Source organism: Thermobia domestica, chromosome 2 (genome assembly GCF_964235325.1).
Source record: "Thermobia domestica chromosome 2, izTheDome1.hap1.1, whole genome shotgun sequence".
NCBI lineage: Eukaryota > Metazoa > Arthropoda > Insecta > Zygentoma > Lepismatidae > Thermobia > Thermobia domestica.
The window spans coordinates 364,922,464-364,941,830 of NC_137455.1; the positions used below are offsets into that span (position 1 = coordinate 364,922,464).

The 19,367-nt window shown below is 35.0% G+C and overlaps 1 protein-coding gene across 1 annotated transcript in view; it reads left to right on the forward strand.

Annotated features, from left to right (window-relative positions):
* Nucleotides 1-9,514, forward strand: part of LOC145678829 (salivary peroxidase/catechol oxidase-like) — a 35,653-nt gene extending 26,139 nt beyond the window's left edge. Inside the window, exons 9-14 of the mRNA XM_081749375.1 lie at nt 1,097-1,241; nt 1,946-2,096; nt 3,649-3,819; nt 4,687-4,885; nt 6,609-6,714; nt 8,857-9,514. Coding sequence (XP_081605501.1) covers nt 1,097-1,241; nt 1,946-2,096; nt 3,649-3,819; nt 4,687-4,885; nt 6,609-6,714; nt 8,857-8,923 — 839 coding nt within the window. The 3' untranslated portion in view covers nt 8,924-9,514. The remainder of the gene's footprint in view (nt 1-1,096; nt 1,242-1,945; nt 2,097-3,648; nt 3,820-4,686; nt 4,886-6,608; nt 6,715-8,856) is intronic.
* Nucleotides 9,515-19,367: the final 9,853 nt, after the last annotated feature.

Genomic DNA, 19,367 nt, shown 5'->3' on the forward strand with positions numbered 1-19,367 from the left:
GCTTCGTGTGGAGTATTGTACTGTATAGGGCAGAAACATGAACATTACGCAAAAAGGATGAAAAACGCCTTGAAGCTTTCGAAATGTGGGTGTGGAGATGAATTGAGAGAATCAGCTGGTCGAGTGGAAAACGAATGAGAGGGTGTTAGAAATGGTTCGGGGAGGAAAAGAATTTTACATATTATTAAGAAGAGGAAAAGAAACTGTTTGGGACATTGGGTAAGAAGTAACTGTGTCATGAAGGACGTGCTAGAGAGTATGGTGACAGGAAAGAGAGAGAGAGAGAGGATGAAGAAGACTACAATTAATGGACGATATCGAAACAGAGAAATCGTACTTGTAGACAAAGAGGTCAGCGGAAGACCGTGGAGCATATAAACTTCTCAGTTGCGGCAAGTGACCTGCCAATAATGGCAGAATACTTATGATGATGATAATGATTTCGTCTTAGAAATATCTTCTTTAAATTATATATTAACTGAAATACTTCTAACAGAAGTTTTGAACGGGCGTCGTATAACAAAGCTTGATACAGATTTTAGTTAGCTAGCAGTGCTAATTTCTGGAAATAATGAAATGGAACTTTCGACACTTTTTATTTAACTAACTAACCCTGTGGCCTATGGAACCCGGAGGTTCCACGCCGCGTTCAAAAAAGTTCTCCACTGACTTCTATCCTTAGCCCATTGGATCCAGTTTCTACTTTGTATTTCTATCTCTGCGAGATCCATCTTAATATTGTCCTCCCATCTGCGCCTAGGTCTTCCTAATGGTCGTTTTCCGTTTGGTCTTTCAGTCAAGACTTTGAAAGCAGTTCTACTTTCTTCCATTCTAGCTACGTGACCTGCCCACCTACGCCTCCTAGACTTGATGACCCTAACAATGTTGGGTAAACCGTATACCTTTTACACATTTTTTATTTATTAATTTTAATTATTTTAATAACCGACACTTTTTATTTATTAATTTTAATTATTTTAAGAATTTTTTCAGATCACTTGAAAATTCTATTTGTTGTCTCTTCTACATTTACGAGTATGTATCAACTTGATGAATAACTTTTTTTTTTTTTTTTGTATTTTTAAATCTATTACAGGTCACGACTTTGCTAAATCTTCAGGATTATGGTCAGAAACAGCAAAATACAGTGAATACAATGCTGCAATAAACCCATCCACATTAAATGATTTCACTACCAGCGTTTTCCGTTACTTTCACACGTTAATAGGAGGAACAATAGGGTAAGTGTAATCAATGAAATAAAATAAAGAATGAAGGTAAAAAATTATGAAGAAAGAGTTTTTAAAAGATTATTATCCCTGTGTTTGGCTCCTTTCTTGGGGGAAATTGGTATCAAAGTAATTTTAATATTCAAAATAAACACGAATGAAAAGTGAGTACCAAGGTCGCCCATCAGGGGGAAAGGTGGGACGCTGCCCCCCCCCCAATAGGAAATTGTATTTGGGAATACCGAAAATCCAATAGAATTTTTAGATTAGTTACAGCAAAATTTGAAACTATATTTGAAATATCGCTTATACTTGCCCCCTTGGAAACGACATGGGCGCCCTTAGTGAGTACCATAACGAACAATAGAAATAATGTGTTTAAGGAACTTCTCTGTTACTAGTGTGAAATCACGCAGAAAGTATGAAAAAAGTCAAGATGCACGTGAGCTTATCTTGTCCAACTTCTACCAGGATAATGGTACAATTTACAATTTTATCTAAATAGCTATTATTATTATTATTATTATTATTATTATTATTATTATTATTATTATTATTATTATTATTATTATTATTATGTGTAGTTATGATACACACATCATAACAACCAAATGAATGTATCATTTGTCGGTTCAAAAGGAATTCTAGTTGAAAAATAATAATCTCATATGTACCTGTTTGCGCTAATTATATATTTTTATTACTATCATTTTCAGACTAGGAAGTGGTTCTGGATGCCCAATCCTGAAATTTAGTGATTATTTGAATCGTCCAGGAATTATAGCAGATCCTGGTATGATGGATTACATGATTGAAGGTCTGTCCCTTGAAAAAGCAGAAGGTGCTGATCCATATTTTACTACAGAGGTACGAATATTTCTGATCTTTTCGTCGGAGTCCTAATTGTATCTTAAATTAGGCCTAATTACTTATTTTAATACAATATGTCTCCACTAATCTGATTTAAGGCAAGTTACTATTATTTGAAAATGAAATCTGTGAGCTTTACGTCCCACGGTTATGCCGGTTAGGCTAAAGGAGACGGTGATAGTGAGTAATGGATGAAATGATGGAATGAAAAAAGTGGGAAACGGGAGAACCCCGAGAAAACCCATGCATACGGTGTTTGTCCACCACAAAGTTCACTTAGCGGGGGCTGGGATCAAACCCGGGACCCCAAGCACCAGAGGTGAACGCTCTACCACTGAGCCACTGCGGCCCAACTATTATTTGAGAAAGGATTGCAAGTAGAATGCGGAGAGAACATATTTTTAAAGATAAGCATTAAAAACAAAACTTATCATCTTTAAAAGTTGGTTTGGTTTTAGTTAAAAACAGGAGAACATGGAACTGACAACATGCTAACAATTTTTATAATAGCAATCTGAAGTAAAAATTTCTAACTTGCCACTAATGAAGTAAGAAAAAGAGTACGAATAAAGTTTTTTTTTATATATATAGAAAAATCAAAGAAGTACCTGTTGGAATATTTTATATTAATTACTCTGGCCCGTAGATTAATTTATAATAATAAATATTCAAATTAATCAACACGCATGAACTTCCTAAATGAGAGCATGATGTACGGACTTGTATGTATACTAACATATAGAACGTATATAATGTATGTTACTTTTACTATTAGCATTTAATTGTTAATTTCATGTGCTTATTTTCACTCTTCTTTGTGAACAGAACTTACCTAACGTATAGTCAGTGACAAAAGTTTTTTTTTTTTTAATTTGACGAAATTAGTTTCATCAAAACTAATAAATAACTTCAGAATGGAAGGACAGTTTAAGTACAGTTCTCAGTAAATTAAAAAGAACGTAATTTTCTGTGCGTTTCACCTATACCACCGTTATCCCAAAAATAAATTTTACCAAATGGAAAGAACTTTTGTTACTGACTGTACTAATTCTTACATATATAAGAATTAGAACATTAGATAAGTTTTCTTTCATTAGTTTGTAGCCATAAAATTTAAATTTTACCGATGTGACATGCCTCAATAACCGCCAGTGACTTAGAGCTAAACTTTTTTCTCAATTCAAAAATATGTTCTATACACGTTATCCACACATGAATCACACGTTAAAATTTTCTGTAATATAATTCAACACGTAGAATCTTGTGGTTTATAGAACACAAAATAAATAAGTAAATAATTAAATGATAATACTATGCCGTCATCCGCGTGATTGGATTTAGAAAAAGAAATGCCTAGCCTCGGGATATGACTCAGCGACCTTTACGAAGAGATAACATAAATCGTTCACCTATGAAAGATTGTAAACTGCACTTATGCTTGAATTAAAATAGTATAATTTCCACATTTAATTTCTATACAAAAACCGTAATAATTACTATAATTCTATTCATTTCATTATTTTTAATATGTAATTTATTTATTTCGTAGATTACACAACTTCTATTCAAAGGTAAGAAGCCATTTGGTAATGATCTTGAATCCATTGATATTCAACGAGGAAGGGACCACGGACTTCAACCTTACTACAAATACAGATCTTTATGTGGACTGCCAGAAGCAAACAGTTTTGAAGACTTTGCACCTCTCATATCCAATGAGGTAAATTTGTTTACTATAATATATACACTGTATTTGTTCTCCAGTTCTGATGTTATCTTTTGTCTACCCTAGCCGGATATTATTTTCGGCCAATTCCTATAGAAATTTCTGATAATATGCAACTTTTTCGGCCTCAAAGGGAAAATTCACCTCAAAACCGATTCTTACACCTTAAATTGACTCAGATTACTTTAATTATTTGAGTAATAAAAAGCATCAACTAAGCATGCTAAAGATATGCCACATTGACTTGATCCCTAGTCTTCCGTTGCAAGCGCTGCTATCGGCTGAAGGAATTCCACTCGCTTTCTCTCGCTTAGCAACAGCTGAACCCTTATTGGCACAACGCGTGGGTGTGTGAGCTTTAGTTCGCATTTTTGCCACAGCTCAAGACATTTTGGCAGCACAATAATAACGTACAGAACTCGAACTCGAACCAGACCTCGGATCACAACTCGAACCAGGAACTTACTGCATACCGTGCCGATGCGTTAACCACTACACCACCCAGTCTGCTTCCCAGAACAGCCCCTTACTCTCTTACCACTCGGACCATGAGAGTGAGAGAGTGTTTGGCTGTTCTGGGAAGTGGACTGGGTGGCATAGTGGTTAACGCATCGGCACAGTATGCGGGAGATCCCAGTTCGAATCTCGGTCCAGCCAGTCACTTTCTCACATTATTGAATTCACAACTATCGAGAATATGGTATGTTAAAAAGTCGGTTGTTTCCTCTTTCATCAATATCTATAAGTATGCTAAGTTAATAAATATGAGTTGGTTATTTGAAATCACTAGAAAATCTTTTGAATATGAAATATTTACATTGTTTCGATCATTATTAACCAATTTTCATTACTTTGTTTTAGAACATTGAGAAGTTGAAGTCCCTTTATGCCAGCTATAAAGATGTTGACTTCTTCATTGGTGTAACACTAGAAATTCGTATGAGAAATGCCCTGATGGGACCGACTCTTCATTGCATATTTATGGAGCAAATGGCCAGGACGAAATTTGGTGACAGGTTTTTCTACGATGTTGGAGGACAACCTAGTTCATTTACTCTAGGTACGTTGTAGTTAGAATAACAATGATAAAATTGTGAATGTATGCAAAACAGAACAGATCATATTAAATGTCCAAACTTACACAATAATGCAAACTCAGCTGTGCCGTGGAACAGCCACAGAATTTAATTTTCTGGATGGGGGGGGGGGAGGAGGGAGAAAGGATGATATAGAAGTGAACCCGCGAATATATTTACCTTAATACACATAACATTTCATGTAAAACAATTATTATTGATGCACGTTGCATAACTTTATTAACTACAGTAAATACAGGGTATTAAAAAATGTATCACAATATTTTGGGAACAGATTCAATAAGAAAAAAAAAAAAAAGTTCGTATGGATCTGTGCTCAAAAGTGGATAGTTTCGGAGTTATAGGGAAACGTGAAACAAGTGAACTTGAAAAGTTCATAGCTCCACTACTATAGGATCGATCGTAGTCAGATGAAGACATCACTGAAGAACAGCGTTGCCAGACTCACAGCTTGGAATTATTCCAAAACCTGATCGAAATTATGCTAGATTTGGTCAGATTATGCTAGATCCTCATAATTACTAATTCAGGAATTTGAAAAGAAAAAAAAATGAAGTTGAGATACGATAACGTAACTTAAAATACGCAGAGCGCAAGAATGCGTGGATAGAACTCAATACTTCACGCACCAAAGCTTTAACTCAACTAAACTAGTGCAGTCGTTGCCAGACTCAATGGCGTATATATCGTATAAATGAATGCAAAGTATCTGTTTACATATTTTGAAAGAAAATTACCTCTCAGCATAAGCGGAGTTGGGAATTGTCTGCTGGGGGGAAGATTTTTGGTAGGTCTCGGACCTTTCATTTCAGGAATAAAGATGGTGAAGTTGTCAAAAAGTTGGGGGGAGAATGGCCCCATAGCTCCGCCCATGCCTCGCAGTAAGAGGATTAGAAAACCCTGGGTGGAGCAAAAAATAAATAAAAAATTATGCCATCTTGCCCTTGGAGCTCCTTCGTGGCTAAGCGGTTAGCGCACGCGCCTTTGGCGTGAGAGACCCGGGTTCGATTCCCGGTGGGAGCTCATGTGGTTCGGATTCCACGTTAATCAGTAGGTCCACGTCTCATATAGCCTTGTTGCTGAATGGGACGTTAAACTCAAAATAAACTAAAAATAAACATCTTGCCCTTGCTGCGGGCGCCCACTGTTGTGCCTAAAAATAACTGTTATGCTAATAACGTCTGCATCAATTAAACCACTGGGAAGCTTAGGAAAGAAAATTGCTTATTATATTTTCTTTAATAACCGAATTAATTAGTTAAATTATAAGAATTGGTATAAGATGAAATGGGTAGATTGTTGTTCTTGCTTTAATTATTGAGTTAACGAAGTCACAAGAAAGCTTCTCGAGAACAACGAATAGATTGTTACTTTAGAAATAAATATGTTAATTGAATCATTGTGATCTAGTAAGAAGTAGAACCTACGCAATACATCAGAAAGATAACGGAACTTTTTAAATTAAACAACTTTTTAAATTAAAAATGACTATAATATGACAGAGGATTTATTACATTTTGTTTTTTGTATGAAAGGAAGGGGGAATGTTCATTTTCAGAATGCTTAAAAACTTAAAAAAAAAACTCAAACCTCTGAGTTGGTATACTAATGTTTCTCTACTACTTTATTCTGATTTTATTACTCTTTTATTTGACACTAATAATAACATTCTACGATTATTTGTAGATCAACTAGTGCAAATATACAAAGCAAACTTGGCCCGTCTCTTCTGTGACCACGGCACCAACATCAAGATCATGCCAAGGAACGCTTTCCTCAAACATGACCAAGCGTAAGTATATTACTATGAACAAAATGGAATCTCGTTTTATTTTATATTGTTTAGAATCAAGGATGAGTGGCGTCTCTTGAGGCAAGTCACATCAATAAAATTTTAAATTTTATCGTTACAAACTTTTTAAAGAAAGTTTCATAAAGCTGCATAAATTAATTAATACATTAGGTAAAGCTTTCTTCTCTTAGCTTGTTTCAAGAGCCGCTACTGTTTTTAGGATATTTCCATATATATGTATAACTAGCAGCGTTCACCCCGCTTCGCTGCGGTCACCCCGGAACGCAATAAACTTTGTTACTTAGATAATTTTTACTTTTTCGCTTTCAAGTGATATGATAAAAACCATAGAAGATTGCAGTAAATCTTAACATTATATCGCCTGTCATTTATGTTAACCCGCCCCGCTTCGCTGCGGTCATCCCGGTGCTGGCATATTGTAAAAGTGTCTGTAAAAATAAGCAAATCAATTAAAAAATTTTAAACAGAAGATTCAAGCTATTTTCCGCTGTATATCGCCTGTCATTTATGTTAACCCGCCGAGTGACACGGTCATGCGGGTTGCATATAAATACGTTTATTTTTACCTATGATGAACTAATAACAAAGGATTTGTACGTTATGGACACTTGAATGGTCAATTATCTCAAGACACTGGTAATTAAAAATTAAAGTGATATGATAAAAACCATCTAGGGTCCAAATCCTAATAACCCCCCAAAAATGAAAGAAATTGGTTCAGCCGTATTAGCGTGATGAGCGGACAAAGGATTTTGTACGTTCTCTTTTATATATATAGATTATTGGTAAAATTGGAAAGAAAGAATCTAGTAACAACACTATAGTTTCTCTGAATATTCAATTGAAGATCTAAATTGAAAGTGTCCCAGGTCTACCTGATTATTTTTTTCAGAAGCAACAAAAAACGTTATAATATTGAATGTTTTAATAATAAACTAATCACATATTAGTTTATTATTATTTTATTAAAATGCGTGTACTATAAATGATAACTGTATTAGATATAACCAGTGCCGTATTTACGATTTTGTTTCGGGGGGCTTTGCTAACTTGCGTTGGGTGCTTTGCCTGAGAATGTGAAAATTCTGCAAGATATTTCATATACTTTACTATAGTAAGTAAGATTTCGGAGGGTTAGGTTAAGCCCAGAAGCCCCCCCCCCCACTAAATACGCCACCGGATATAACACAAGATTTGTATATTCTTCTTTCTGGCTTTGGAACTAAAATCTAACAATTATAAAACATTTTATTAATTAACCTCTGTTACAGTTCCTGTAACGCATCATTGCCTGTTTGATGAAAGAAATGATATATTACCGAAACTATAAGTCAACATATTAATAGAAGTTCTTTACTTAGGTTCGATTTTTTTATTTTTATTTTTACTTAAACTGCAAAATATATTAAATTATGTCAAAAGTAAAATTTTAGCATAGAGTAGCTTTTCTTTAATGCGATTGGATCAATCATTTTGATTCTTACGTGATTGCAATATATATATATATATATATATATATATATATATATATATATATATATGCAATGATTATGTTTGTGACTTAATAACCCTTGAACCACCCGACCGATCTCGATCAACTTTCAACGTAGATGAATGAGGTTTGGACCTGGGATAGCTTTTATCATATCACTTTGACGGTGCAACTTAGGGGAGGGGAAGGTTGAAGATATATATATATAAATGACCGAAATTGACCGATATTAGTGTCGAATCCATAGTTTACGGGGTCGCTGAGATGGACTCTGACACTTCCGATGCCATTTAAATCCGAATTCACCCCTCAATTTATGAGACGGAAGGGGAAATATAGATATATATATATATATAATCGAAAATGGCCGATATTAGTGTCGAATCCATAGTTCACTGGGTCACTGAGATGACGAGTGATAGTTTCGATGCTGTTTAAATCCAAATTCACCGCTTTATATACAAAATGAAACGTATTTCCCCGTGCGAAGTACGGATTTTCTGCTTGTCTATAATTATTGCGTTTATACTAATATACGTTTTTACTAATTGTTTGTATGTAAAAACAGATTCTTACAAACTATTTTGTTAACTTTTTTCTGATTGTTTGCCCTACTTTTATTCTTTCAGAAACCCACTTGTTCCTTGTGAAGAGATACCATCTATTGACCTAACGCCATGGAAAGAAGAACAATAGTGTATTACTTCAGTATTCATAACGTAGATTATCACTATTCAGTCATCAATTCATCAACAATAATAATTCATTGTAGAATATTCATCGCGTTCATTCCTATGGGAAAGACTAAAACAAAGCTTGCAACAAGCTTATAGTAATACATAGATACTTGTGTAGATAGAAAACATATTGTTTTTAGTGTTATATGTTTCTTGACAATGTTAATTTATTATTTTTGTTTTTAAATGCAACATGTGTCGTATTATTGCAAATGAATTGGTTAACAAACTGACAGATTTTGTTATTTATAAATGGATAATTTTTACCGTTTGAATTTTACATTACGTTAAATCATTCAGTTCCTTAAACTGTGTTTGGTATTCTGTCAAATGTTGAAAAAATCTTTTTTTTTTATTTAATTACTATTACAAATAAAATTTTGTAAAATTAATGGAATATAAATAATCGAAATTCATTGGAAAATGTAACAGTTTAAACACTGAAGAGTATAGAGGTGTATATATAGAAGCCTAGTATTTGTGTTCAATGTTGATTGTAATATTTTGTATTTTCTTATTTAAGTACGAAAGAATAAATTTGTTTTGTAAATAAATACAAAGAGGGATTTTCCTTTCTGCATTAATAAACCTACTTTAATGCCTTTCTTTCATTGAATACTGAAATTCTCTCTTGAATAAGTTTCTCTTGTTCCTATAAAATGTCTCATACTATAGTACTGCCAAAATGTCTTGATCCGTGGCAAAAATGTGAACTAAAGCTCACAACGTCGACACACCCACACGTTGAGCCAATAAGAGCTCAGGTCTGCTAAGCGAGAGAGCGGATGACGAAATGGAGTGGAATTCCTTCAGCCGATAGCAGCGCTTGGAACGAAAGACTAGGTGTCAAGTCAATGTGGTATATTTATAGTCTCGAAGAAACACGGTGTGTTTCTTCTAACCATTTCTTAATGAAATAAATTGACCCGTTTTAATACAGTGCAGCCCACTTGTAACGAACTCGGAAATAGCAAATTATTGGATATTACAAACATAAATGAAATCCCCGTTACAACGCCTATTTAAAACATGGAAGAAATGACCGTATATTACGAACAATATTTTCCGTAAAGACCGCTTATAGCGAAGTTTTTAGAACGGGATCGTGTTTTCTTTTCTTCTGCTCGTGGATAACTCAGGTACGGCAAAACTGGGTTTCATAGCTGTTGTCACTGTGCAAGATAGACATGGCTGATGTCATTGCTACAAATGCGACGGAAGAGGCTGTTGATCCTTAAACTTGGAGTCAGTCACGTAGCCAGGATTTTGTGAAGACGGGGTGGGGGGTCCCGTGACATGAAATACTGTGGTCATCACACCAGGGACTCGATCATTCTAAACAATTTTACTGGAAAAACTATTGTTTCGTTTAGCCAGGATTTCGTAACGGGAGGGGGGGGGAGTGACATGAAATTCTGAAGGCCCAGGAGCTCGATCAATCTAAACTACTTTACTATCAACATATATTGGTTTGTGAGGATATGTTGGTAATTATTTTAATAAACTATGAAGAAATCTCGAGTAAAATAATAAAAAAAAGTATTCAGAAAGATTATACAATATTTACATTCTTCCTCTGTTTATTCAAATATAACAATTTTCCTTTCATTATGACCTCAACTATTATAAAAAATACATACTCAATAATGTCTTGTAAAATATTTTTACAATATCTGCGTTCCTTTTTCTGTTGAATCAAATGTTAATAGAACTTTCTTTCCATATATATTTTTGCTTTTATTATTCCGTCAACTACTGTCTGTTTCAAATGACAGGTTAAAGGAGCAGTAGAAAAGTGTTTTTGAAATAACGTGTTTGATATTGCAAGGATGCGATGACGAAAATTTATGATAAAAGATGTCCACGCTGTTACACAACGGCACTATGCTTTTGGAAGCTTGAAATCCCCCTGACTAGTAGCAGAAATTCTGAGAATTCCGTAACTTTTGTAGAAATTTCAAATTCCCTGACTCTTCCAGAATATATAGCTCACCTCGCAACCATGTAGTACAAGTAATACAAATTTCCTCATAAGAAAGAGTAACCAAAAGCTTCCTGTAGTTTATTTTTAACGCTGATACTTCTTTTTCTCATTTCATTTTGTTTCATCCTTCCTTAAATTTTTTCATTTCTGGTCTCGAAGAGGAGGGGTCCGTACCCCCCCTCCCTTGGCTACGTGCCTGTTGGAGTGAATCTCAGGAAGCAGTGACACAGGGAATTACGTTTGTCGAGTTCGTCGCTGCAGATGATGCGCTTGTAACTGAGGATCCCGATGTGATAATTCAATTGTGCAAAGCGTGAGGGAGGCTACGAAGGAAGATGAAGCAGATTCCTATGATGAGGGAGAAGTGGAAAATGTGAAATAACCCGTGAGTTCCAAAGAAGCGATTCAAAGTTTGGAAAACTTGCAACGCTATCTTTCCGAGTATAGTAACATGGTAGCGGACAATGCATTTCGGGCATTCGAGGAAGTGGAAGCGACGATGCTACGAACAGCGGCAGCAGACATGGTTCAGAAAATAATTGCAGACTTCTTCAAGTGTGCTTGAACAGGTAGGAAGAACAGCAATATGTACGATAGGGTTGAAGAGCTTTCCAACCCAATTAATAAAATTATCTGTAATGCTATACTGCTGTATATTCTTTTTTAAACATATCTGCTTGTTATCTAATCCTTTGCTTTTTCCATAATAAGGAAAAATACATGAGTTTGTTTATAACGAAGTTCGGATATAAAGAGCTCATTGTGTTGGTTTATTGAAATTCGTTATAAGTGGGCTGTACTGTACTTAATATTTAGTAATTATTTACCAATAAATACTAATATCTCTCAATTTGAAAATGCCACACAGTTTTGACAAGGCTTTTTGTAGTGCTCATTGACTTAGAAATTCATACTGCAAACTTTTTCATATCTCCTGACGCCAAAATCCGATTTTGCACTATCACTGGTACTGCATATAAGAAGAATATAGTTTCACACTGAGAATTGTATGTTGTTAAATCATCCTTCTTAACTGTTTAAAATTATCTTATTTTTTTTATAATTTGCAATATGGAATTTTAAGTGTGAATCTACATTTTTCATCTGCACAGTATTGGTGATATAAAGTGGTGCTTTGGTGTCAAGATATGTGAAGTAAAATTTTATCAGCTGCCAATGAATAGCCCTATCTAAACCGTTTGGGATTTTGAAGTTGTGACATATTCAATGGTAAGTCATTGCCAAATATTTATATTATTCTCTACCAACTAATAGTAAGATTCTTAGTAATATGTACTAAGAATAGGAACAACAATTCCACTCTGAAACTCTTTAAAATTAACTTTACAACTACTAAGATAAAAGCAATGATGACGAAGAGATTTGTATTAAGTATAGAAATCGGAAGGGAGAAGGTAGTACAGTTAACTAGTTTTAGGATACTGTAGCATCATTAGCAAAAATCTAGGATGTGAACGGGAAATAAAACCGAGCATTGTGGATCGTTAAGCGAAGAGTTAAAGAAATGACTTACCAAATATTGCATGTGGAAGCTGTACACTGCAGAAGCACAATGCACCAGGAAGAGTCATAATTTCTCTTGGTCTTTGGTATGAAGCATTGATATTGGCGTGGAAGCTTACCTTATTCTGCAAAGTGAACTCTACTGTGTTGACTGGCAGCACTACGAAGCTATAAACCAAAGGATAATTAAGTATACTATTTGACAGGCCTGGAAGCCAAAAATTGTTCAAAACTGTTTTTCTTGTTTTTCACTTCGCCAACTGTTGTAGGAAATGCATGAGAGAGCAAAACAAGAATAGTCTCACTAGGCAACATTTGGGCTGTATGTAGGGTGTTGTGTTAATTAGAATACTAAAAATTTTTGGATACTCGATACTATCTGTTACCGATGGCACAAGGATTATCGACCTGCAGCAGAACCCTCTTCTTGTTGATCAAAGTAGACTATTTCTATCGCATAACATCAAGAATCCAATGTCATTGTTCACGCAAATGTTAACATCCACAGCACGATCGCCTGGAACAAGATCCCAGGACACAAGTCCATAGATATTCTACATATGCACGACACAACCTTTATTTCAAACCTATCGCTTTGGACAGTTTCAGTGCTTCTTGCCCTGATGACCACCGATAGAATATTGCTCAACGACCCATTTTGTATCAACTGTGACGATCCGATGCCAAATTATATCATTGAGTGTTCTATAGCAATTGTTGACAAAGAGTGAGTCATCTTTTCACGCCAATAGGAGAAGTCGTCTACAGAGGAAAAACTATTTGACGAAGATAACGACACACTTCACTATCTAAATATTAACAATTCACAACAGTGATCAAACTCCGGGTGACACAGGTTGATCCTATGTGTGCTTTGTCCTTTGACGTGTACTTGTGCGTGTATCTGTCTTACAGTTTGCTCCAGGACGTCACTGTTCCTGAGAACTTGTCTCCCAGTCCGAGATTTCTCTTCAGCGCCCATGGTGCCTAATCTAAGTTACGAAAACCATTTTGGGTTGTCCGAAAATTCACACCTCCTCCCCTTTCACAATACAGATTTCCTTTGCATTTTTGTAGCTTCATTTCTCTCTTCCTATATTATCTTAAGGGTATACGTATAGTTGCTTGATTGATCTCCATTTGACCGTCGCAGTTTGATTGTTATGTGAAAACAGGCTCTGTCTGTATAATGACTCATTATAACTCAAGGCTTTCACATAAGGGTAAAATATTGCTGAATCGCTGAAAAATGACATATATGAAGCTAGATTGGTTCGTTGTTCACGCAACAAACAAGGAACATAATATTGTATTTTATAGAGTCATTAGATCCAAAAATTTGCCCACAAACTTGTGTAACGAACATTTCCCATCTAGATTAGCGGAAGTTTTCTAAAATTAATACATTACGCTGCAAAACTCAAGATTATGCAAGTTATCGCATCTTTGTATGTTTAAATAGAAATTAGTAACTTATGCAAGTATGAATAATTGTGATTCTTTTACTCAACAGCAGGGATAAAAGCAGGAAGTACAGTTCTGAAGGTTAAATTACAGTCTTGAATTACGGAAATATCTATATTTTACTTAATATGTATTTCAGATTGAAATTCAAACCTCTTTAAGAAGAAGGACGAGCTTCAGCTAACCCTTAACACACCAAGTAGGGTCCTCTAGGGAGGGTCCTCTATATTTGATGATACTACTGCACCTATAAGAACCAATTTATTCTCGATTTATATATGTGCCCTGCATCTTTTTAGGATATCTGCTACATAATTAGATCAATGATACGTTCGTTAAAAAAAGTGCAAAAAAAAGTTCAGAAATTAAAATAATATTTGGGGTAACTAGAAGGCCCCAGCTTGGCAAACAACGTTGACGATTTAGGCTTGGTGCGTTAACGGCTAAGGCTGTTTAACATTATAAATGATCATAAGCTATCACCAAAGTAACTATTAAGAAGTAAATTATCTGAAGTGTGTAAGGTTATTTGTTGTAATTACGTAGTTTCGGTTGAGAAGAATTTCTCTGATAAATGGACTGCCATACCACGGAAAAATTAATAATCCATTAGTTTAGATCTGGGTATATAGTGAATGGAGGAAATCTTGCATCCTAGTTGGTTTGGCTTTTTGGCGGTCACTCTAAACACATATAGATGAGTGTTGTCGTGAAGCACGATTGGTCTCTTTCTGATCACTAATGATGATTGCTGTTTTTGCAAGTTTCTCGTGCATGATGTTAATTTCATGACGTGTGAATCTGCTGTGATGTTGAGTTAAGGTGACCTATAGCTATAGTGAACGACACCTCTCATAGTCTACCAAAAAGCTATAGCATTCTAGTCTGGGAGTAGGGGAAATTTAGATATTTTTCTATTAAGTACTTTGGTACCAACCCTCTGTGCTTACCACCACGAATTATCATACGAGTTTCGTTTTGTTACCTGACACTATGAATTCGAGAAATAGAGTTGAAGCGTTCCATAAGGAGAAGGAATACCTCTAGATGAACTATTTCTGTGTTTGTATAAGTTCATGTGGTCCCAGTTTTGAAACGGTTATCAACAAATGTTCGGTCAAGTACCTAGCCTGGAACTATGTCCCGGTTTGCTAAACGTGTTTTTTTGTTGACAATCGTTTTCAGATGCTTGTCTCTCACATATAAGGGTAGCCTTCCCTGTTCTCCATTTTCGGGGTTGTAATTCCTCGAAAGGAACTTTCGGAATCTCCGCTGTGATGTTGTGTTATGTAATACTGTGTTATATAATGCACTTATCTTTATGTTCGTCTCACTTTGATACTCTGGACACAAGAAGCGATGTCTTTAGAGCACTATTATTTTTATTCATATAAGTAGACACTCTACAGAGTTTGTTTTCATTCTTTTCAGCCCTTGCATCCTTGAAAATATTGCTCGATACTGTCAAAGACTTTTTTTTATATAAATATAATCACGTATTTGTGTTGACGAAATGAAATCACCTTCCACCATCATCTGCTGGATTGCAAATAATACTATAAATTTTGATGGTGAGTTTCATTCTAATGTCTATATGATATGTTTCAATACTTAATTTTCACAAATTTTACAAATTAAATTAGTATTAAAAGATAAAAGCATTTAAGAATACAACTTGTTGATCATATGTTCAAAACAATATTGTAATGATTTTGGTAGAGTAAATAACGGACCGAGATTTATCCCCTTACACCAATTTATTATAAAATTTGTTAATACAATGTCTTTGATTACAAAGAGTAAAATAGTGTCTATTTTGTTATTGAACAGATGAGAGGAAATAAGTGTTTTGCACGGTGCCCCTTCTCTCAAGGCAGTCTCCAAGGCACCTGCTGGTTCTGGTGAGTCTTGAAAGACAGCCCCTTCAGCCCAAGGCAGCTTCGCGAGGCTTGGTTGTAGTAAGGATCCCTAGTCCAATGCGACCTCGGGTAAGGATAGGTGTACCACTAGTCCAGTGCGACCTCAGGGCAGGTGTAGGTGATTTGATCAGTTGGTCGACTGATGCTGGATCCCGCGATGGTTGGGCTTTTATCTGTCCTCTTCGGGTCCTTCCTTGAGGTCCGTCTTCTTTCGGCGTTCCTCGGTGTCTTCCGTGTCGGCTTCTTGTCTGCTGGGCTTTTACAATCAATAGCACGTGTTGTGTTGACATGTGCTTTTGTCGTGATGTGGGGATCCTTAAAATATATTCCTAACTACTGCAGTTTGCTTACCACGAAATCCCCGTTTCGGACCGTGTAATTTTATACTTTATTCAACCAAGAAAATTACTAAATTGCCCTGTGTGTGAATGCTTTTAACATCTAGAAACCTTAATTTATAATTAATGGAAACTTTTGATTGTTTAATATATGTATAACCTATAATAGTTGTTCTTGAATTTGCTAGTTAGAGATTTTGTTGAACTTCCATTAAAAGAAAGAAGAAAAAAATTGTTGATCAATATTGAATAGAAGATTTATAATAACAGTAACACTGAATTTTATCTATTATTCACACGAGTCTCAACTTACTATATACAGAATGTTTCAAAACAACATCGACAACGTTTGAGAGGTGATTCCTGACACCAAGATAAGATAAAACGTATGGACAAACCTGAGTGCACAAATGCTTCTTTTCGGAGTTATAGGCTACCGAAAACATGGAAAAGTGTACCGGTACTTCAGAGATCCATAACTCCAAAACTATGGGACCTACCGTAGTCGGATCAAGACTTCACTTAGGAACTAGTATGTGCCCTATTCAAATATCCAACTTTCAGAATCCTGCGGTACTTCTGCAACAATTTTTATAGAGGTAATTGGTGAGTACTTCAAATTATATACCCGTAGCCAAACTCCCTCTATAAACAATGTTGCGTGAATCCTTAGCCATGTATTTTTAGATAACGCACATATTAGTTCCTAAGTGAAATCTTGACCTGACTACGGTAGGTCCTATAGTTTTGGAACTATGGACTTTTAAATTTAATTTTTTTCATGTTTTCGGCAGCCTATAACTCCGAAATGAAGCATTTGTACACCTAGGTTGGTCTACACTTTTTGTCTTATCTTGGTGGCAGGAATCACCTCCCAAATGTTGTCGGTGTTGTTTTCAAACACCCTGTATAAGCAAATAGAACAAATTTACTTTAAAAAGACACTTGAGATAGAGGCTGTGTATCTTGATTAATAAATCACTTCCAGGACCCTAGAGACATCAAAAGTATTCAAATATATTTAATATTTAAGAACATACTCCTATCGCGCCTTACAAGTAGATGCAATGCGTAAGTTTCAAGTTACTTGGTAGGTTGAAACAGCAGCTACCTAGCCCTTGTGTCTGACCTAGAGTCGCGTGTGCCTTTGATGCACTGGGTCCTGATTTGATTCCCAGTCGGAGAGACTTGACATTTGGACGCATTATAATGTTTTGAATTAAACTTTAAACTAAGTCCACGTTTCATGTAGCCTCTAGGTTCGGTGTTGGAAAAGGCTAAAGATTAAATTTTAAAAAGAACCCAGAGAAGAACTCGATCTATAAGGGGGGCTCCAAGTACAATAAACTATAACGGAGTAGTCCATTACCTACTTCAATTTCAGCATCTGAAAAACTTAGGTAACAAACTGCACCATCAACATCATCTTGGTCTACTTTGCTGTTTTCTGAAATTGTTTCTATTCATACGAAGAATGCCAAATGTATATCCAAGAATAAAGAAACTACGCAATTCCTTATCCTCTTCAATCCCCGTGTGCTCAATTGAGTACTCAGTACATATTTCATTTTTTATTAGTTCTATTTCATAAATACAGGTACATCATGATTTTTGATCTTTACTTCGAAATATTTGTTGTATCGTTTCCCAAGTTATTTTTTTCAGTGGTTGGCAACGCAAGGGAGAAGTGACGCCTGAACCCAGAACACATGAATAAGTAGCAAAAATAATTTTTCATTCTTTGAAAAAAAATCGGGACTGTAGAGGTTATTTCTCTAGGTAATGATCATCAGTGTCATACAAAATAAAGGTTATCATCAGATGAAGACAATCTCGAAGACATAGAGAACTTACGAGGAAAAGAAAACAGTATGGGTTCTATGTTAACCAATAATAGCCTGGTGGATTTCCATTATGTTTGTGATGAAAATGAATTGGTAAAATTGTACCATATAGACTACAACAGTTGAAATATTACTCTCAAGAATCTGCTAGGAAAAGTGATTCAATTTTCTGTGAAGCATGCAAAGAAGGGTATCAATGTATAAGACCTTACGGAAGAAGATCATTGGTGTCTATATCTATGCCTGCGAAGTGAGTATTTTAAAACTCTTCTGGTTCGTTGCTTTAGTAGAATTGTGGATTTAACTTTCTACTGCAAAGAAAATTATAAATTTAAGAGTTATCTCCAATTCACATAAAATTATTGGGTTCTTAAACTAACTCTATGTTCCCCTCAATTTAAAGACTTTTTCTTGAAAGTTATTTTAGAATCTAAATTGAATTGCTGTCACGTTTCACCTAAAAATATCTTAGGAGATTTTCTGTCTTCTAAATGTATTTTGTAACTTTTGACTTTTATTCATTTTTATTTCCAACGCATTCAAAGTTTTAAGTGGTAGTCCAATCGGAAAGCGACCATTAGAAAGCTCTAGACGCAAATAGGAGGACAATATTAAGATGGATCTCGCAGAAATAGAAATACAAAGTAGAAACTGGATCTAGTTGGCTAAGGATAGAAGTCAATGGAGACCTTTTCGCGGCATTAAACTTTCGGGTTCCATAGGCCATAAAGTTAATTAGTTATTCATTTTTATTACCAGAAAATAAGATCTCATAAAGTCTGCTGTTTATATACGAAGAAAACCTAATTGATAAGAAATTATAAACTCAAATAAAACTTAAAGAAAAGGTTAAATTTATTTTGAAGCCCTTCTCTAAAATGTTTGTTCTTAGTTAATATTTATTCGGTAAGTTAGTATGAGGTTTAACAGCAATTAATCCAATACAGGCTTAAGAAATCCAAATATTCCAGGTTATTTATTTATTTATTTATTTATTTGTTTGTTGCTAGTTTTATTTTTTGCTCTTTTTACTTTAATAGTTTGTTTACTATCAATTTTATAGTTGGACTTTAGTTTTATAATATATTATAACTTCTTAATACTTTAACGTCACGAGTTAAATCATCTATTGCTCTAGTTTTCAGAGAATTCGATTTTTCTCTTACTCTACTCAGATGGTCCTGGTCCTCCATATTAGTTTGTGGTTGCATTTCCGAAAAAACAAATGTTAGGTAAAAGGAAGCAATATTCAGATTTGAAAAACTAGAGCAAGAAATTACTCAGGTTAATTGTATTATGGAAGATTGGGAATTGAACATCACATTTATGT